Raw genomic sequence first — 15,173 nt, forward strand, 5'->3', positions numbered from 1 at the left:
CACACGGCTCTATGCTCACACAAAGTGAACAGAAAATGGGCTTGCTAATATATTTATATATTGACAGATCCTCTCTGTCTCTGTCTCTCAGTGTTATTTGATAGTCCTGTGGGGTTTTTTTTGGGTTTTTTTTTTGCGGTACGCGGGCCTCTCACTGTTGTGGCCTCTCCCATTGCGGAGCACAGGCCCTGGATGCGCAGGCTCAGCGGCCATGGCTCACGGGCCCAGCCGCTCCGCGGCATGTGGGATCTTCCCGGACCAGGGCACAAACCCGTGTCCCCTGCATCGGCAGGCGGACTCTCAACCACTGCGCCACCAGGGAAGCCCTGTACTTTGATTTTAATCCTTGTCTTAAATCTTGTACATTAAAAATCTTAAATTTCGACCCTAAAGTACAAGTTAGGAAAAATCAGTCATATGTGGCAAATACATTTAGCACAGCTATGTAGCATAAGGAGAAGATAAATGTATTTTGGTCTATTGCTAATTTCTTAAATTAATAAAAGAGGAAGGTCTAATTAATCTTCTGGTTACTGCTTAAATCATTCATTCTTATAACTTGCACTTCCGAAATGATAATATGTGTTACTTGAAGACTGATGTTTAGGTAAGTGAGAAATGAAAGAGTTGGTATTCACACGGAGCAAGAAAAGACATTCTTTACAAAGTTGTCATTTAGTATTACATCACCATGGAATGGATTAACTGAAATATGAAACACCATGCAAATGTCATAGAATTAGCATCTGCTCCCACCTGACTGTAGTTGATTTTGTTCACTCTTGCCTGCGTAATTTCTGGTGTATCTGGTGCAATGTGGATCTGGGTCTTGTCTTTGTCCCAGGCTTCCGTGTATAAACGCTAGCAAGGAAAATATAAAATGTCATCAGGAAAAAATTTCAGTGTATTGTTAATCGAAACTTCAAGGCCACAAGAACTTTATAAAGAGAAATAACAAAAGGTTACATATTTTATACACATTATGTATTTTACACGTATCTTCAAGTAAAGTAACCAGTTCACAGTAGAACATATATGTATGAGTGCCTTCTGATACTCTGAGTTGTATGTTAACAAAAGGAAATTCAGAATATCTTTTATGCAGAGATGATTTTCCATAAAAATGTACCATTTTATCAGAACTACGAAATAACTACTGAAGTAAATGTTAAAATATAAATGACATAGACATTAGGTAGACAGATATGGATAGATATAGATAGATAACAGACAGATATCTTTTGTTGCTCACTGCTCTATTACTTTCTTCTCCTGATCATGCTTCTTTTCCTTTGGTTTAGCTTTAGGAGTCCTACCTTGGTTCTCTGAACGCTGAAGTCTCACCTTGTTCATAGTGATGGCGTTGTTCTTGGCCAACACTTGTTCCAGAGAATCAGTCACGCTGGTAAACCTGAATTTGTCTGGAGGCTGGCGATAGATTTTATCACTCAAAATTTCAGTTGCCCTTTTGCATTGTTCCACATCCAAAGAGCCAATGGGAACCCAGCCGATGCCTCTCAGCCATTGGAGATCTGCCTTGTACATATTCTGTTGATACAAATAGCCAATAAATATTTATCTCTGGTTTGGGAAAACATTTTCATCAGAAGGATATGAAATAAAGTAAGAACACTCTTGAAAACGTAGTTTGGTGGACAGGCAGGGTATCAGACAATATTCTTTTTCGGTCTGGAGGGTTTGACATTTAACACTCACAGGAAAAGAAGAAATGTTATGCTCCACTTGCAGGGGCTGGTGAGTTTGGTGCCCCTTATCCAAGGGGTGTTAATTCACTGATTTCCCACCTTTGCACGGCATTATGATCCTCAGTACTCACGTCGCTCTGGAGGTCATAGGCATGCCGAGCGTGCATGACGTCGTTCTGGTCGGGCAGGCAGGTCCACTGGTGCAGGTAGTTCTTGTAGTCTATGTCACTGACCAAGGTCTGGCACTTCTTGGCCAGCACCACCCCCAGCATGTCCACTGGGCTGCTGAACTTGGTCTTCCACTTCTCAAAGTCCTTCTTGTACTCCCGGTCACTCTGGATCTTGGCCACATGCATGGACCACATCATCTTGGGGTCGTCATGTATCGCTCGGGCACCAATGTGATGGCCAAGCTGCTTACGATAATCTTCTTTGTATTTGAACTAGAAGAAGAAAAATACTGATAGTCACCTAGTATAACTTTTAGTATAAAATGATTAGTAGGCTCAGATTTTCCTATTCATTAAAAACAGGTTTCCCCCCGAATATATAAATAATATGTGTGTCTGCATCTTGTAAATCATTTAGAAAATAAAGCTTGTATATATATACAAAAAAGAAAATAGGCCCCTGCGCCTGGCCAGACCCCGCGTCGTCCTGCGCTCAGCCAGTGTGCGCCCTCGTGTGTTCGGCCTCCGCAGGGCCCTGGGTGCTGCTCTAGACGGGAGTGGCAGTCAGCATGTCAACACTGGGTGGCCTTGTGCATGCACCATCGGGCCCCGGGGAGCACGGGTTAAAGATGAAGGAACTAAGACCCGGAAAAGTGAACTCATATATTCAGAAGCTCTCTGTTTGAAGATTACACAAGCTTTGTTGTCACCAGATTGTAAATAAACTTATTTTAAAAATAAATGAGGGGAGACCTTCAAGATGGCGGAGGAGTAAGACGTGGAGATCACCTTCTTCCCCACAAATACATCAGAAATGCATCTACATGTGCAACAACTCCTACAGAACACCTTCTGAACACTGGCAGAAGACCTCAGACTTCCCCAAAGGCAAGAAACTCCCCACATAGTTGGGTAGGGCAAAAGAAAAAAGAAAAAACAGAGACAAAAGAATAGGGACGGGACCTGCACGTCTGGGAGGGAGCTGTGAAGGAGGAAAAGTTTCCACAAACCAGGAAGCCCCTTCACTGGTGGAGACGGGGGGTGGCGGGGGGGAAGCTCTGGAGCCACAGAGGAGAGCACGGCAACAGGGATGCAGAGGGCAAAGCAGAGAGATTCCCGTACAGAGGATCGGTGCTGACCAGCACTCAAGCCTGAGAGGCTTGTCTCTCACCCGCTGGGACGGGTCGGGGCTGGGAGCCGAGGCTTGGGCTTCGGAAGTCAGATCTCAGGGAGAGGATTGGGGTTGGCTGCGTGAGCGGAGCCTGAAGGGGGCTAGTGCACTACAGCTAGCTGGGAGGGAGTCCCGGAAAAAATCTGGACCTGCCTAAGAGGCAACAGACCATTGTTTTGGTGCGTGAGGTGAGGGAATTCAGAGCACCGCCTAAATGAGCTCCAAAGACAGGCAGGAGCCGTGGCTATCAGTGCGGACACCAGAGACAGGCATGAGACGCTAAGGCTGCTGCTGCTGCCCCCAAGAAGCCTGTGTGCGAGCACAGGTCACTATCCACACCTCCCTTCCGGGGAGCCTGTGCAGCCCACCACTGCCAGGGTCCCGTGATCCAGGGACAACTTCCCCGGGAGAACACATGGCACGCCTCAGACAGTTGCCACGTTACGCTGCCCTCTGCCGCTACAGGCTCACCACACATCCGTACCCCTCCCTCCCCTGGCCTGAGTGAGCCAGAGGCCCCTGATCAGCTGCTCCTTTAACCCCGTCCTGTCTGAGCGAAGAACAGACACCCTCAGGCAACCTACACACAGAGGCGGGGCCAAATCCAAAGAAGAGAAAGGGAAATCTCTCCCAGCAGGCTCAGGAGCAGCGGATTAAATCTCCACAATTAACTTGATGTACCCTGCATCTGTGGAATACCTGAATAGACAAAGAATCACCCCAAAATTGAGGCGGTGGACTTTGGGAGCAATGATATATATATTTTTCCTTTTTCTCTTTTTGTAAGTGTGTATGTGTACACTTCTTTGTGTGATTTTGTCTATAGAGCGTTGTTTTTACCATTTGTCCTAGGATTCTGTCTATCCGTTTTTTCTTGGTTTTAGTGTTTGTTATAAGTGGTGGATTTGTTTTTTGGTTTGGTTGCTCTCTTTTTTCTTTCTTTTTTTATTACTTTTAAATTTCTAATAATTATTTTTTATTTTAATAACATCCTTCTCTTTTCTGTTTTTGTCCCTTTTCTTTTGAGCCGTGTGGCTGACAGGGCCTTGGTGTTCTGGCCAGGTGTCAGGCCTGTGCCTCTGAGGTGGGAGAGGCGAGTTCAGGACATTGATCCACCAAAGACCTCCTGACTCCACGTAATATCAAGTAGCAAAAGCTCTCCCAGAGATCTCCATGTCAATGCTAAGACCCAGCTCCACACAACGACCAGCAAGCTACAATGCTGAACACCCTATGCCAAACAACTAGCAAGACAGGAACACAACCCCACCCATTAGCAGAGAGGCTGCCTAAAATCATAATAAGGTCACAGACACCCCAAAACACACCACCAAACACAGCCCTGCCCACCAGAAAGACAAGATCCAGCCTCATCCACCAGAACACAGGCACTAGTCCCCTCCACCAGGAAGCCTACACAACCCACTGAACCAACCTTAGCCACTGGGGACAGACACCAAAAACAACAGGAACTACGAACCTGCAGCCTGCGAAAAAGAGACCCCAAACACAGTAAGTTAAGCAAAATGAGAAGACAGAGAAACACACAGCAGATGAAGGAGCAAGGTAAAAACCCACCAGACCAAACAAATGAAGAGGAAATAGGCAGTCTGCCTGAAAAGGAATGCAGAGTAATGATAGGAAAGATGATCCAAAATCCTGGAAATAGAATGGAGAAAATACAAGAAATTTTTAACAAGGACCTAGAAGAACAAAGGGGCAAACAAACAATGATGAATAACACAATAAATGAAAGTTAAAATTCTCTAGAAGGAATCCATAGCAGAATAACTGAGGTAGGAGAACGGATAAGTGACCCAGAAGATAAAAGAGTAGAAATAGCTACTGCAGAGCAGAATAAAGAAAAAAGAATGAAAAGAATTGAGGACAGTCTCAGAGACCTCTGGGACAACATTAAATGCACCAACATTCAAATTATAGGGTTGCAGAAGAAAGAGACTGAGAAAATATTTGAAGAGGTTATAGTTGAAAACTTCCCTAATATGGGAAAGGAAATAGTTAATCAAGTCCAGGAAGCACAGAGAGTCCCATACAGGATAAATCCAAGGAGAAACATGTCAAGACACATATTAATCAAATTATCAAAAATTAAATGCAAAGAAAAAAATATTAAAAGCAGCAATGGAAAAGCAACAAATAACATACAAGGGAATCTCCATAAACTTAACAGTTGATCTTTCCACAGAAACTCTGCAAGCCAGAAGGGAATGGCAGGACATATTTAAAGTGATGAAAGGGAAAAAAGTACAACCAAGATTACTCTACCCAGCAAGGATTTCATTCAGATTTGACAGAGAAATTAAAACCTTTACAGACAAGCAAAAGCTAAGAGAATTCAGCACCACCAAACCAGCTTTACAACAAATGCTAAAGGAACTTCTCTAGGCAGGAAACACAAGAGAAGAAAAAGATCTACAAAAACAAACCCAAAATAACTAAGAAAATGGTAATAGGAACATACGTATCGATAATTACCTTAGATGTAAATGGATTCAATGCTCCAACCAAAAGACATAGACTGGCTGAATGGATACCAGCTTTACAACAAATGCTAAAGGAACTTCTCTAGGTAGGAAACACAAGAGAAAGAAAAGACCTACAATAGAAAACCCAAAATAACTAAGAAAATGGTAATAGGAACGTACATATCGATAATTACCTTAGATGTAAATGGATTAAATGCTCCAACCAAAAGACATAGACTGGTTGAATGGATACAAAAACAAGACCCATATGTATGTTATCTACAAGAGACCCACTTCAGACCTAAGGACACATACAGAGTGAAAGTGAGGGGATGGAAAAAGATATTCCATGCAAATAGAAATCTAAAGAAAGCAGGAGTAGCAATTCTCATATCAGACAAAATAGATTTTAACAAAAAGACTATTACAAGAGACAAATAAGGACACTACATCATGATCAAGGGATCGATCCAAGAAGAAGATATAACAATTGTAAATATTTATGCACCCAACATAGGAGCACCTCAACACATAAGGCAAATGCTAACAGCCATTAAAGGGGAAACTGACAGTAACAATCATAGTAGGGGACTTTAACACCCCACTTTCATCAATGGACAAATCATCCAAAATGAAAATAAATAAGGAAACACAAGCTTTAAATGACACATTAAAAAAGATGGACTTAATTGATATTCATAGGAAATTCCATCCAAAAACAACAGAATACACTTTCTTCTCAAGTGCTCATGGAACATTCTCCAGGATAGATCATATCTTGGGTCAGAAATCAAACCATGGTAAATTTAAGAAACTGAAATCATATCAAGTATCTCTTCCAACCACAACGCTATGAGACTAGATATCAATTACAAGAAAAATTCTGTAAAAAATACAAACACATGGAGGCTAAACAATGCAGTTCTTATTAACTAAGAGATCACTGAAGAAATCAAAGAGGAAATCAAAAAATACCTAGAAATAAATGATAATGAAAATAAGATGACCCAAAACCTATGGGATGCAGCAAAAGCAGTTCTAAGAGGAAAGTTTATAGCAATACAATCCTACCTCAAGAAACAAGAAACATCTCAAATAAACAACCTAACCTTACACCTAAAGCAATTAGAGAAAGGACAAAAAAAACCCCAAAGTTAGCAGAAGGAAAGAAATCATAAAAATCAGATCACAATTAATGGAAAAAGAAATGAAGGAAATGAGCAATGATCAACAAAACTAAAAGCTGGTTCTTCCAGACGATAAACAAAATCGATAAACCATTAGCCAGACTCATCAAGAAGAAAAGGGAGAAGACTCATATCAAGAGAATTAGAAATGAAAAAGGAGAAGTAACAACTGACACTGCAGAAATGCCAAGGATCATGAGAGACCACTACAAGCAACTATATGCCAATAAAATGGACAACCTGGAAGAAATGGACAAATTCTTAGAAAAGCACAAACTTCTGAGACTGAACCTGCAAAAAAAAAGAAAATATAAACAGACCAATCACAAGCACTGAAATTGAGACTGTGATTAAAAATCTTCCAACAAACAAAAGCCCAGGACCAGATGGCTTCACAGGCGAATTCTATCAAACATTTAGAGAAGAGCTAACACCCATCCTTCTCAAACTCTTCCAAAATATAGCAGAGGGAGGAACACTCCCAAACTCATTGTGCGAGGCCACCAACACCCTGATACCAAAACCAGAAAAAGATGTCACAAAAAAGAAAACTAGAGGCCAATATCACTGATGAACATAGATGCAGCAATCCTCAACAATATACTAGCAAAGAGAATCCAACAGCACATTAAAAGTCTCATACACCACAATCAAGTGGGGTTTATCCCAGGAATGCAAGGATTCTTCAATATACGCAAATCAATGGGATACACCATATTAACAAACTGAAGGATAAAAACCATATGATCGTCTCAAACAGATGCAGAAAAAGCTATCGACAAAATTCAACACCAATTTATGACAAAAACCCTCCAGAAAGTTGGCAAACAGGGAACTTACCTCAACATAATAAAGGGCATATATGACAAACCCCCTGCCAAAATCGTTCTCAATGGTGAAAAACTGAAATCATTTCCACTAAGATCAGGAACAGGACAAGGTTGCTCACTCTCACCACTATTATTCCACATAGTTTTGGAAGTTTTAGCCATAGCAATTAGAGAAGAAAAAGAATGCAAATCGGAAAAGAAGAAGTAAAGCTTTCACTGTTTCCAGATGACATGATACTATACACAGAGAATCCTAAAGACGCTACCAGAAAACTACTAGAGCTAATCAATGAATTTGGTAAAGTAGCAGGATACAAAATTAACGCACAGAAATCTCTTGCATTCCTATACACTAATGATGAAAAATCTGAAAGAGAAATTAAGGAAAAACTCCCATTTACCATTGCAACAAAAAGAAGAAAATACCTAGGAATAAACTTACCTAAGGAAACAAAAGACCTGTATGCAGAAAACTATAAGACACTGATGAAAGAAATTAAAGATGATACAAACAGATGGAGAGATATACCATGTTCTTGGATTGGAAGAATCAACATTATGAAAATGATTATACTACCCAAAGCAATCTACAGATTCAATGCAATCCCTATCAAACTACCAATGGCATTTTTCACAGAACTGGAACAAAACGTTTCACAATTTTTATGGAAACACAAAAGACCTAGAATAGCCAAAGCAATCTTGAGAAAGTACAACGGTGCTGGAGGAATCAGGCTCCTGGACTTCAGGGTATACTACAAAGCTACAGTAAGTAAGACAGTATGGTACTGGCACAAAAACAGAAATATAGATCAATGTAAGAGGATAGTAAGCCCAGAGATAAACCCTCGCTCATATGGTCACCTTATTTTTGATAAAGGAGGCAAGAATATACAATGCAGAAAAAAGACAGCCTCTTCAATAAGTGGTGCTGGGAAAACTGGACAGCTACATGGAAAAGAATGAAATTAGAACACTCCCTAACACCATACACAAAAATAAATTCAAAATGGATTAATGATCTACATGTAAGGCCAAACACTATAAAACTCTTAGAGGAAAATATAGGCAGAACACTCTATGACATAAATCATAGCAAGATCCTTTTTAATCCACCTCTTATAGAAATGGAAATAAAAAAAATAAACAAATGGGACCTAATGAAACGTAAAAGCTTTGGCATAGCAAAGGAAAACGATAAACAAGATGAAACGACAATGCTCAGAATGGGAGAAAATATTTGCAAATGACGCAAATGACAAACGATTCATCTCCAAAATTTACAAGCAGCTCATGCAGTGCAATATCAAAAAAACAAACAACCCGATCCAAAAATGGGCAGAAGACCTAAATAGACACTTCTCCAAAGAAGATATCCAGATTGCCAACAGACACATGAAAGGATGCTCAACATCACTAATCATTAGAGAAATGCAAATCAAAACTACAATGAGGTATCACCTCACACCAGTCAGAATGGCCATCATCAAAAAAATCTACAAACAATAAATGTGGAGAGGTTGTGGAAAAAAGGGAACCCTCTTGCACTCTTGGTGGGAATGTAAATTGATACAGCCACTATGGAGAACAGTATGGAGGTTCCTTAAAAAACTAAAAATAGAACTACCATACGATCCAGCAATCCCACTACTGGGCATATACCCTGAGAATACCATAATTTAAAAAGAGGCATGTACCACAATGTTCACTGCAGCTCCATTTACAATAGCCAGGACATGGAAGCAACCTAAGTGTCCATCGACAGATGAATGGATAAAGAAGATGTGGCACATATATACAATGGAATATTACTCAACCATAAAAAGAAATGAAATTGAGTTATTTGTTGTGAGGTGGATGGACCTAGAGTATGTCATACAGAGTGAAGTGAGTCAGAAAGAGAAAAACAAATACCATATGCTAACACATATATATGGAATCTAAAAAAAAAAAAAAACTGGTTATGAAGAACCTAGGGGCAGGACAGGAATAAAGATGCAGATGTAGAAAACGGACTTGAGGACACAGGGAGGGGAAGGGTAAGCTGGGACAAAGTGAGAGAATAGCACTGACATATTTACACTACCAAATGTAAAACAGATAGCTAGTGGGAAGCAGCCGCATAGCACAGGGAGATCAGCTCCGTGCTTAGCAACCACCTACAGGGGTGGGATAGGTAGGGTGGAAGGGAGACGCAAGAGGGATGAGATATGGTGATATATTTATATGTACAGCTGATTCACTTTATTATAAAGCAGAAAGTAAAACACCACTGTAAAGCAATTAAATTCCAATAAAGATGTTAAAAAATAATAAATAAATAAAAAGAAAAAAAAGGAAATAAAAACTAAGACATTGTTCTGCCATTCAGTGATAACCGCTGATGAAAACGGCTTTGTGTGTGTGTGTGTGTGTGTGTGTGTGTGTGTGTGTGTGTCAGAAAGAGAGAGAGAGAGAATAAAATTAGTAATCATAGTGTATACGGGTTTGCGCCTGCTCGTTTGTTATTATATAAGCATTTTCCTGTGTCATTATATATTCCCTACAAACATGAATTTTAATGACAGCAGGTATTCCATTATATTGGTATATATTAATACTTTTAACCATTCTGTGATCGTTGAATATTTGTTTTTAAAGTATGACAGTTGCTTCCCATATTTTGGATATAAAGGGAACATATGCTTTTGACTTCACAGACAAAAGAAATAGAAGGACAAACATTACTAGAAATGTGAGCAAATCCATATTTTGAAATAAGTAAATATCTGCAGCCAATCACAGGATGCAGAGATAAACACATGGTGCGCATGGATGGTTAGACTTTAAATAGAATAATGTGTCCCATTCCTTCAGCCCTTACAGGTTCATTGGTTTACAGGGAATGAATGGGCTGGGTTTGGAGGGGATCCTATGATGAGCTCAATTGTATATAAGTACACATCATGTGGAAAAGCCAAAAGGCTGTCTGAGCTATAGTCAAGTAGCCAGTGCTTTTGTTCAGCAGGGAACAGACAGTATTTTGAAATGCATGTTGCTGTGGACTCAGTCATACCTAGAAGTTAACCTTTATGTTGAGAGTTTTATTACCATTATGTTAAACTATTTACTTACAAAAAACTGTTAGCTAGAACCTTAACTTCATAGCTTACTTGCTCTACTACATATCTTTGAGAGAGAAAGAAATCTTTGAGCCAAAGCTGAGCAAAGAACTCTACAGGTGCACTTACTTCACTTGCAATGTCTCTGGAGGCCTTGGCCATCCTGATGGGAATGGCATCTATCCGCATATCATAGCCTTTCTTCTTGGCTTCTTCTAGGCCAAGTTTATAGTGTTTCTGAAATAGACATAAATCATCGTAAGTTTGATATATAAAGTGCAGTGCAAGAAAAAATATATCATGCACCATGAATACATTGCTTACCTCACTGTAATTTATTGTGTTTTGTTTAGCAAGTAAAACTTCAGGGGTGTCTGGCATAATGTGGACAGTGGTTTTATCTTTATCCCAAGCTTCTGTATAGAGATGCTGAAAGAAACAAAAAAAGGATGTGACTAGTACAGGCCAGTGATGAATCTGGTTCTTAATGAGAGTAAAGAGAGCCCACTCTGTGAGTCAGTACTTGTGACACCATTATGTCTAGGTGTCTCATGTCAGTAAGAAGCACAAAACTTACTTAAAAACCACTTTAATACCAAGCAAAATAATTGAATGTGATTTTTCTTTTATCAAAACAGATTTCAGTGTTTACATACACACATACAAAAATTGACACCCCGCTCAAGTAAAAGAAGGACTTACGTGGTTCATGGTAATAGCGTTGTTTTTTGCCAAAACCATTGGGATGGAATCCATAAGGCTGGAAAATGTGAATTTATCTGGGTGCTGGCGGTAAACGTGGTCACTCAAAATCTGGGTAGCTCTCTTGTTCCTCTCATCCTCAAGAGAGCCAGTAGGAAACCAGCCAGTGCCTTTGAGCCACTGAAGGTCGGCCTTGTACAAATTCTGAAATTGTAAGTGATAAACTGAAATTGTAAGTGATAAACCACTAAACATCAGCATAATGATATGCCTTAAAGAAATAAAAATTTGAATTATAATACATTGCATTATATTATATATTTCAATGCTTGGATTCTTGGGAAATTTAAAAATTTTGCTATGTCTTGTGAATCCACCCAGTATTCAGATTAGAAACCTATTTTGAAAAACATTTTAAACAGAACATAGAGAATGACCCAACTCTACTAGATCAATAATCTAGAGGTTTCCATCAAAGCAATCAGTGCTTTGCTGGTTCTTTCTTTATGGAAATAATGATGCTCTCAGATGTCTGTGTGACTGGATAGAGAGTGGGCATTAGTCCAGGGAGGTAGAACTCAGTTGTATAAACTCAACTCCCCTCATTTTGGGGGAACTTGGATACTTAGGAAATCAGACATGGTGTTTTGTTGGCCAAAGGAAAATCTTATACTCACATCACTCTGGAGGTCATAGGCTTGTCGAGCATGGGTGACGTCAGTCTGGTCAGGCAGGCAGGTCCACTGGTGCAGGTAGTTCTTGTAGTCCGCATCACTGACCAAGGCCTGGCACTTCTTGGCCTGCACCATCCCCAGCATGTCCACTGGGCTGCTGAACTTGGTCTTCCACTTCTCAAAGTCCTTCTTGTATTCCCTGTCACTCTGGATCTTGGCCACATGCATGGACCACATCATCTTCGGGTCATCTTTCACGTCCCGGGCTCCAATGTGATGGCCAAGCTGCTTGCGGTAACCAACTTTGTATTTGTACTGAGATGAAAATGCACAAATTAGATTTTTATTTTAAGCCCGTAGAGGTCACAAGCCCGTACATAATCATCTTGCTTATATCGCTGTTGTACGTTGACTTTTGCTAATAAGCACTAACTCAAGGCAATATCCTACCTTTCCCCTAGAAGATTATAGAGGTAATAAAATAGATGGAATTCATATAATTGTAGTGTATACCCCAAATCACCGATGGCCTGGTAACAAGGAATAGTTCCGGGGGCAGCAAATGCATGTGGACCAAGGGACTTGGAGAAATGGGTTAGGCACTAAAAGTACATCAGAAAAGAGATGCACTTGGTGACAAGATGTGTTTAATAAGTAGTAAAATGAGTGTCTGGCTCCTTTGAGGATGAAGTCAAGGTCAAGGACTACTTGCAGTAGCAACAGAAGAGAATTTCCTGTTTTATAATGGATTCAGGTATTCAGTGGTGGTGGCAAATTGGGGCATCATTTTGGAAACTGGTTATACTAGGGAAGCTGACCTAGCAGCCCAGTTGCTTAGAGCATGCGCCTAATAAAGTCATGGGTTCTCATCTCTCATGGACCAACAGTGTTGTTATTATTCCATGTCCAAAGACGTTGTCCTGGAATCCGAGCCAATTATCCAAAATACATGCTTCTAGTCTCAAAGATAACTGAGTGAGAAAGTATAAACGAGTCAGCAGAGGCAATATAGTACAGTGGGAAGGAATGAGGTTGCCTGTAGTTTCAACTCCATCACCTACTAAGAGTTTGATTTTAGACAAGTTGCTTAAGCAACCCATAAAACAGGGATAATCACAATCTTACATCCTAGGGTAATTATGAAAAATAAGTGACATAATGCATACAACATTCTTAGCACAGATTTCTCAACACTTCTTGGTTATTATTATTTTGTTATATATTATTATTGGCATATATCCATTTGTAGGAAAGGTACAACATACGTAAACTAAAGTGAGTCACTAATATGATCTTCCAAAATAAAGGGCAGCATATTACCATATTCCCAAATAGTGGGTCTTCATTTTTAGAGCAGTGGTCTGTTCCTCAAGAATTCCCTGAGGTACCAGGAAGGGATGATGGTTTTATTCTGGGAGTCACAAGCCACAAGCCAGGAGCTAGTGTTAAGGGTGCAAGTTTGGGCTAGTCTGGCACTGATCAACTGCCTTCTTTTCATGATTTTACAAGGGTGAATTGTAATGGCAAGTGTCATATGCATTTTTTGAATATTGTATATTAAAATGCTGTATAAAGCTACGCCCTGATTCTCACTGGGAGAACTTAAGTTTATGAGTCACACTTTCTATAAGCACTGTGACAATTTTTATATAAGCATCTCCAAGCCTGCAGCTACATTCTAACAAATTCCACATGAATGGATCTTTCTCTGTTCTTGGTGGATCCGCTTTCACTGAAGATACTGTGACTTAGTGGCTATAAAACTTTTCTGTAAACATCAAATTTTTCATTTCCCTCAAAACTAGGTTTTTGAAAAACCCTACACAAATACATCAGGATATACTTCCAAAGGGCCAGGAAAGTTCTTTTAGAAGATTTAGTTCAGTGAAAATGTCACTTCAGACTGACCACATACTAGGAGTAAAACTGACAACTCACATCACTGATGATGTCCCTGGAGGCCTTGGCTGCCACAATTGGTATGGCATCACTTCGCAAGTCGTAGCCTTTCTTCTTTGCTTCTTCGTTGGCGAGTTTATACAGACTCTAAATTTCGGCAAAAAACAAAATCAGTTACATGTTGACATTCATATCCAAAAACGACAGACGACTAAAATAATTCACCAAGTTCTACACGGGTAGGTGCCTGTAATAATGTCACTTTTGAGAGTTCTAAGCTTTCTGTGGTTTTGGCTGAAGTTGAGACTTAAACATGATACCTATATGGAATATGGCACCTTTGTTTTTTTTATTTTAAAACTTATGTTACATTAACCATATACAGATATTATTCATGGTTTTAAAACTTTTAGTTATAACAATGAATCAGTTTTGGAAAGAACTGGAAAAATTAAGCTGAAACTCATGGGCCTAAGGTGGCAAAGTGTGGACAGAAGGGACACTCATTTGATCCACATTTATTCTGCACTGACTCTGTGCCGTGACTGTGCTTGGTACTTGGGAAACAAAGATGAATATGAGGCCTCTCCCATCTTCAGGGTTCTGGGAGAACTGATGGAAAGACTGATAACCTGCGGAACAAGCTGCCAAAAAGTCAGACCACGAAAGGTGTTTTAACCATATTATTAAGAATGAGCTCCACGGGACTTCCCTGGTGACGCAGTGGACAAGACTCCACGGTCCCAATGCAGGGGGCCTGGGTTTGATCCCTGGTCAGGGAACTAGATCCCACATGCATCGCGCAACTAAGAGTTTGCATGCCACAGCTGGGGTGCCTGCATGCTGCTACTAAGAAGCCAGAGAGCTGCAACTAAGGAGCCCTGGGGCCGCAGCTGGGGAGCCTGGCTGCCGCAACTAAGGAGCCCACGAGCCACGGCTGGAGAGCCCACCTGTCACAACTAAGACCCCACGCAACCAAATAGATACATAAATAAGTAAATATTAAAAAAAAAAAAGATTGAATGTTAAAAAAAAAGAATGAGCTCTAGGAAGGAGCAATTTATTCTGAATTGAAAATCAGGAAGTTTCCTCAGAGGGCATGACCTTGGCATTGGACCCTGAGCGATAAATATGGTTTCAATAGACTAAGATGGTGGTCAAGGGCAGAGGAACTTCCATGAATCAAAGTACGGGGCAGTGAAAGTGCAGGGGCGTCAAAGGGTGGGGTGGGGGGGGCGGGGGGGGCA

General features: G+C 40.3%; 1 protein-coding gene across 1 annotated transcript in view; it reads right to left on the reverse strand.

Annotated features, from left to right (window-relative positions):
- NEB (nebulin) overlaps positions 1-15,173 on the reverse strand; it is a 225,892-nt gene that overhangs the window by 119,540 nt on the left and 91,179 nt on the right. The window contains exons 56-63 of the mRNA XM_082841069.1: positions 13,966-14,073; positions 12,031-12,342; positions 11,354-11,557; positions 10,976-11,080; positions 10,781-10,888; positions 1,838-2,149; positions 1,345-1,548; positions 757-861 (exon numbers count right to left, since the gene is read on the reverse strand). Of these exons, the coding sequence (XP_082697195.1) occupies positions 757-861; positions 1,345-1,548; positions 1,838-2,149; positions 10,781-10,888; positions 10,976-11,080; positions 11,354-11,557; positions 12,031-12,342; positions 13,966-14,073 (1,458 nt within the window). The remainder of the gene's footprint in view (positions 1-756; positions 862-1,344; positions 1,549-1,837; positions 2,150-10,780; positions 10,889-10,975; positions 11,081-11,353; positions 11,558-12,030; positions 12,343-13,965; positions 14,074-15,173) is intronic.

This window comes from Leucopleurus acutus (assembly GCF_964270905.1).
Source record: "Leucopleurus acutus genome assembly, chromosome: 6".
NCBI lineage: Eukaryota > Metazoa > Chordata > Mammalia > Artiodactyla > Delphinidae > Leucopleurus > Leucopleurus acutus.